Here is a 6,871-nt window from a genome sequence, read left to right on the forward strand (position 1 = left end):
CCTGTAAGGGTGGGGGAAGGAGGGTCCTCAGTGCCCAGTGCCTTCAGTCAGCTCTCTTATTTCCAGCTCCACCTTTTCTCCCACGATCAGAGGTGGCTGGTGCCTCCAGTTCTTAGAATTTGTGCATTTCTGCATTTCTGAATAACCCACAATGGATTACTTCCACAATCAGAAAAAAGCCCCTAGCTTTTTAAAATGAAAAAATGTCATACCTTTGACCCAGTAATTTCACTGCTTGGAATGTCTTTCTTTTAAGGAAATAGGCAATTTGGAAAACACTTATGTACAGGCATCTACATCATGGTACAATTTATAACAGAGGATAATTGATTGCAAACAATCTAAAAATCCAATATCACGGTCATGGTTAAGTAGAGAATGATAAAGTCGTGTGATAAAGCCATTAAGTGGTGTTTCCAATTTGATGACATGGGGAAAAGCTTTATGACTTATGTAAAATGAAAAAAGAATATAAAACTGTAGGTACAACTTCATTCAGATTTTATTTAAAAATATGCATGGAGGGGCGCCGGGGTGGCTCAGTCAGTTAAGCGTCTGACTTCAGCTCAGGTCACGATCTTGCGGTCCGTGAGTTCGAGCCCCGCGTCGGGCTCTGGGCTGATGGCTCAGAGCCTGGAGCCTGCTTCCAATTCTGTGTCTCCCTCTCTCTCTGCCCCTCCCCCGTTCATGCTCTGTCTCTCTCTGTCTCGAAAGTAAATAAACGTTAAAAAAAAATTTTTTTTTTAAAATATGCATGGAAAGGGGGTGCCTGGGTGGCTTAGTGAGTTAAGTGTCCGACTTCAGCCCAGGTCATGATCTCATGGCTTGTGAGTTTGATGCCTGCATCGGGCTCTGTGCTGACAGCTTGGAGCCTGAGCCTGCTTAGAGTTCTGTGCCCCCCTCTCTCTCTGCCCCTTCCCTGCTCACACTCTGTCTCTGTCTCTCTCTCTGTCTCTCAAAAATAAATAAACATTGAAAAAGTTTAAAAAAATATGCATGGAAGAGCCTGAAAGGAATTATTTCTGAATATTAATAGTTAGTATGCCTGGATGGCGGGATCTCATTATCTACAATGATCATGCATGACCTTTATAATCTGAAAAAAATTTCTATATATGGAAAAGAGGAGAAAATAGCAAAGTTAATATAATCCTACGTTGCATTCATAGAGGTAGAAGTTTTGAGTCAAGAGAGATTGATAATCTGGATTCTGACCACTTGAACTATCATGTCTAGCACTGAGGGGAGTGATGCACCTGTTAAGAGGAAAGTAGACAACTTATTGGTTGGCCAGAGACTTCTGGAAATCAGTCAGCTGGAAAAATAGGGTAAGAGCAGATTCAGGACCAGCCTGGTGGCTATCTGCATGTGGCTATAGTTCTTGCATGGGAAGGACAGAAAGATTGAGCCTTGTGTGGCACTTGTGGTCAGAGCCAGGGCCGGTGGGGGAAGTTGTAAGGTGGAGAAAGAAATTCTGACAATTCCGTGATGGAGATCCCTTCCTGTAAACATCCGTGGGCATGCTGAGGTTAGTGTAAAAAGGAAACAAAAGGATCTACACTCAAGGAACCAGGGGTTGTCCGCAGAATCATGAGGTCAGCAACCCAGCGGCCAGTGAGCCAGCACATTAGATTGGAAAGAAGTTTGACATCACCCAACCCTGACAGCTCTGTTTATGCACAGCTCATGACGTTCACATGCTCCCCTGGGTCACAGATAAGATGACCTTGGGTTATGCAAAATTCCCAGTGCACTCCAAATAATCCTGTCCCTTTCTTTCCTACTTAGGAAGGCAATGTGAATTCAAGTGACTGGAACTGATCTTATTATAGAAACAAAGTTGAATCTGTTCTGATTGATGAAAAATAGCACATCACTCGTGAGCTTTAGACTGGTGATTAGTGACAGGTTACTCCCTGTTTCTCATTCAACCCTTTCATTTCACAGGGGGAAACTGAGGCCCAGAGAGGGACAGGGACTGGAGTCAAGTGAGTGTGAGGAGAGTCAGGAATAAAGCCCCCAGTGGCTCTTTCTGTGACCCAGAATTGCCTGTTGCCAACGTAGATTTGGGTGGTGGTGAGGAATAGGCAGGTGGGAGGAAGAAGCGAGCTGGAATCTGCTGGGTTCCATCCAGGCCCGCATCTCCGAGGAGGTGCCTGAGACCAACACGCACTTCACGTACTCCTTGGCCTTGCCCCACTAGTGCTTAGAGGTGAGGCGGGGCGGGTGGGGTGGTGTGCTGTGTCCCCCAAAGAGGCATGCTGAAGTCCTAACCCCCAGTACCTCAGAATGTGGCCTTATTTGGAAATGGTCTTTACAGAGGTAATCAAGTTACAATGACGTCATTAGGAGGAACTTAATCCAATATGGCTGATGTCCTTACGAAAAAACGTGGACACAGAGACAGACACACGCAGAGGGAGAATCCCATGTGAAGATGAAGGCAGAGAGTGGGGCAATGCTTCTGCAAGCCGAGGAATGTCAAAGATGGCTGGCAACCCACCAGAAGCTGGGAGAGAGGCCTGGAACAGACTCTCCCTCACAGGCCCCAGAAGGAACTGACCCTGCAGACACATTGATCTCAGACTTCTAGCGGCCAGAAGTGTGAGAGAATAAATTTCTGTGGTTGAAGTCCCCTCCACCCTGTCTGTGGTACTTTGTCACGAAAGCCAAGTGGCATGGAACTCGTAGCCCCTCTGCATTCATAAGTCTTCACCCTACTGCACTGGCCCACCCACCCTGTGTGGCTCCATTCCCATGGCACTATTCTTATCCTCAGACCACAGCCCATTTGCCCTCGTGGTTGTGTGGCCACCAGTCTAGGACCCAACCCCAGCCTTGCCCAAGAGCCAGGTCCCTGGCCTGACCCCAGACCCAACTCCAAGCTCAGAGCAGGTGACCCTTGAGGGAGGGGAAGGATACCTTCCTTACTCACCTAGCCCTTTCTTCTCTTACCTTTCCAAGCTAGGACAGGTAGGGAATACCTACTGGAAGCAGGCTTCTAGAGCCCTCAGCCTGGGCTGGCTCTCAGAGACTGACCTCTAAGCCACAGATCTGGCCTCTCACCCTGGCTGGGGAAGAACCCCTTGGAAGAGGACCTCAGTGTCCCAGATCATGCCATTCTTATTCACGAACAGCCTGCTTTCTGCCAAGTCTATCTCAATCCCTCATGTCATAGACATGTGGGATTGTGACTGATGGAAGTGAATGATGGGCTAGGCCCATGGGGAATAAAAGTGACTCTGTGGTGATCCTTAGAGACTCACTGGGGAGATAAAACAGGCTCATACTAAGCAGCGGTTCAGTTTCCTGAGGTAGAGATCATCACTGGGGACTGGCTGGAGAAATCAGGGAGGGCTTCCTGGAGGAAGAAGGACCTGTGATAACCTTGCTAGAGGCTGAGCTGAATTTCACTACATGACTACTATGAGCCAGGCAGACTCACATATATTCTCTTATTTTTGTTTCTTGTAACTTGTGAGGCAGGCAGTGTTATCTGCATATTACAGAGAGAACAGAGACTTAGAGAAGGGAAACAATTGACTTAAGGCCACAAGGCTTTGTACATGTCAGAAGTAGCATTTAAATTGAGGACCCTCTGATATCAAAGCTCATCTTTCTCTCTGCACTCAGGTACTGCCTTTTTCGTTGTAGTGTGGTGTTTGGAAGTGGGGGGAAGGGCACTATAGGTCATCAAAGGAGCAAGGTGGGAACATACCTGGATGAGTCTGGGGAGCCATGAGGAGGCTGGTCTGTCAGATCTCTGGGATTCAGAAGGAACAACAGAAGCTGGAGGAATTATAGGGCTGTGACTTTTCAGGCTGAGCATCCAAACTTGATGGGTAAGTCGTGAATAAGTTAGTTCTAGGGTGAGGGGTACAGAGCTGGTGTTTGGAGACCTATCTTGATGGGAATAGGGATGAGCTGCCAACATGCTGTAAAGCTCTCAAGGAGAGGCGTGTGGCCACATGGGATGGACCCCAGGTCCCTGTCCAGCTCCAGATCTCCCTGACTAGGGGAAGACAGCCAGCTTGCCTCTGAGGGCCACTATCTGAGTGCTCACCACCACCTGGGTCACCTTCCACGAAGGGTCAACTCTGCCAATACTGGGTTCATCCTCACCCGTACTTCCCCCATCCTGGATGGCTCACCAGGCCCTAAGCACCCCCAGTACCCCCTGCCCATTCCCCTTCTCTGTGCTTTTGCAAAAACAATTTTCTCTGCCCGAGCATTCAGCGTCTTCTTGCCCTTCCCAGTGAACTATTCATCCGTCAAGATCCAGTTCTATTTTTTTTTTTAACGTTTTATTTATTTTTGAGACAGAGAGAGAGCATAAGCTGGGGAGGGGCAGAGAGAGAGGGAGACACAGAATCCGAGGCAGGCTCCAGGCTCTGAGCTGTCAGAGCAGAGCCTGATGCAGGGTTTGAACTCGCAAACCACGAGATCACAATCTGAGCCAAGGTCGGACGCTTGACCGACTGAGCCACCCAGGCACCCCATCCAGTTCCATTTTTTACTACTTTTACTGCAAACTTTGTGACTCAGAGGCAAGATTTCTCTGTACTCAGTGCATGGGGAGGAGATAGGTTGCAGGCCTTTAGGGGAGCAGACTAGAAAGGGCCAAGGTAGGAGGAGGCAAGTGATCTAAATCTGCCTCCCCAAATACCAAGGGGTCCAGAATGAGCTGGGATAGGGTAGAGGGCTTGGGAGCAGAGTGTCCAGTAAGGAAGCACACTGCACTCAGCATGGCCAGGGCACTGGATGGCCATGGGGCAGGATGGGGACAGGCAGGGGCTTTGGCCGTTGTGGGGGGCTGCGTGGTAGAGGCATTTCAAAAGGTGAGCGTTTAGGACTCAGGGCTGCTGAGAGGCAGGATGTAGGGGTTTGAGGGTTTAAGACGCTGGGTGGAGTTGGGGTTGCAGAGGCCAAAGACGGATCATATGAGACTGCAAAGAAAAAGGAAGCCGGGCCAGGCGACTGCCCCCCAACCTCCCAGGAGGCACATCATGACAGCATCAGGACACATGTAGCTTGTGACCAAATCTTGTTTGTTTTAGAAGCATAAACAGTGGAACTAGGAAGGAGTGAGAACGAGACACCAGTCCCCTCGACAGGGCCAGATCCAGCACAGGCTGTGTGTGAGCTCTCTGACCCAGCAGCCTCAACCAGCCCTTTCCTGTGAGGACAACGTGGGCAGAGGTGAATCTTTCATGAGGGAGGGGTAAATTGGCTCCAGGTTGCTCTGAACCAGGTGAAAAAGTCCAGAGGCCCCACAAGGCCCTTGGTCTGGAGCACCCCAAGCTGGCTTTGTCTGTGCCTGTGGCAGAGTCATATTCTGGAGGGGGATCCATGGTGCCCCTCTGGTCACCAGGAAGGCCCCAGATGCTCAAACACAATCTGCAATGAGGGCTCCTGGCCGGCAAGCATCTGCTTCCCTTGCTCCCTTCTTTCCTGCAGTCTTCAGGGAGAGGGCATCCAAGGCAGCCAGACTTCCCTGTGCCGCTCTGTTGGGTGACATAAGCCCCAGCCCCCTACACATACTGCTTCTTGGAAGCAGAGCTGCTGGGGCGACTGGGGGATTTCTGGCCACTCTCGGGAGGCGGGTCCAGGAAGAGGGGGGCCCTGGAAGAAGCCAGCCTCTCCTCTGTAGTCAGGTTGGCCCAGTTCTGCTCACTGGATGAGAGCCCATTGTAGGTAGGGCAAGGCGGGGACGAGGGGCCCTCGCCCACGGGGAGGTAGAAGAAGACCTGGTCAGGGTAGGGCTCCGAGGAGGTGCGCTGGGCCGGGGGCACATCCTGGCCCTGCCGGGCCCTCACCTCCCGGCTGAGGCAGCGGCACAGCAGGTGTCCCAGCTCCAGCAGGTTGAGCACCAAGGAGATGAGTCCGACCACCAGCATGAAGATGATGAAGATAGTCTTCTCTGTGGGGCGCGAGACGAAGCAGTCTACAAGGTAGGGGCAGGGGGCGCGCTGGCACACGAACACTGGCTCCATGGTCCAGCCATAGAGATGCCACTGGCCATACAGGAATCCTGCCTCCAGCACACTTTTGCAGAGCACGCTGGCCACGTAGGTGCCCATGAGCGCCCCGCGGATCCGCAGGCGGCCGTCCTCTGCCACCGAGATTTTGGCCATCTGACGCTCTATGGCTGCCAGTGCTCGCTCCACGCGTGGGTCCTTGGCTGGCAGCGCCCGCAGCTCCCCCTCCTTCTGCCGCAGCCGCTCTTCACGCCGGGACAGATAGATGACGTGGCCCAGGTAGACCAGGGTGGGTGTGCTGACAAAAAGGAACTGCAGCACCCAGTAGCGGATGTGGGAGATCGGGAATGCCTGGTCATAGCAGACATTGGTGCAGCCCGGCTGGGCTGTGTTACACTCGAAATCTGACTGCTCGTCGCCCCACACGGACTCGCCAGCCAGGCCCAGGATGAGGATGCGAAAGATGAAAAGCACCGTCAGCCAGATCTTGCCCACTACAGTCGAGTGCTCCTGGACTTGGTCCAGCAGCTTCTCGAGGAAGCCCCAGTCACCCATGGCTACCCGGCCTCCTCCGTCTGCAGGGAGATAGAGGACACAGTCAGCATGACATCCTTCTCAGTTGTCCTGGCAACAAGCTTGCAGGGAGGTTGGCCACACCCATTTTACCTACAGGGACACTGAGGCTCAAGGAGGGGAAGGGACTGGCTTGGGGGCTCACAGCCAGCAGGGTGGTCAGGACTAAAAGCTGATCTTTGGATGATGGCTACTAGGTCCTTGTCTTGTCATACCTCTGTATCCCTCTTGTTCCCAGGCCGAGTCCCAGGATAACACAGCTCAAGATTTGGATCAAATTGAGGCTCCTGAGCTTATGGGAACAGAATCTGAGGAACTTA

The 6,871-nt window shown here is 51.7% G+C and overlaps 1 protein-coding gene across 1 annotated transcript; it reads right to left on the reverse strand.

Moving 5' to 3' along the window:
• Positions 1–5,141: 5,141 nt before the first annotated feature.
• GJA4 (gap junction protein alpha 4) lies at positions 5,142–6,578 on the reverse strand. Its single transcript, XM_049618742.1, has one exon. It carries the CDS (start codon positions 6,531–6,533, stop codon positions 5,532–5,534), a length of 1,002 nt encoding a protein of 333 aa, XP_049474699.1. The 5' UTR covers positions 6,534–6,578; the 3' UTR covers positions 5,142–5,531.
• Positions 6,579–6,871: the final 293 nt, after the last annotated feature.

This window comes from Panthera uncia, assembly GCF_023721935.1.
Source record: "Panthera uncia isolate 11264 chromosome C1 unlocalized genomic scaffold, Puncia_PCG_1.0 HiC_scaffold_4, whole genome shotgun sequence".
NCBI classification, from domain to species: domain Eukaryota; kingdom Metazoa; phylum Chordata; class Mammalia; order Carnivora; family Felidae; genus Panthera; species Panthera uncia.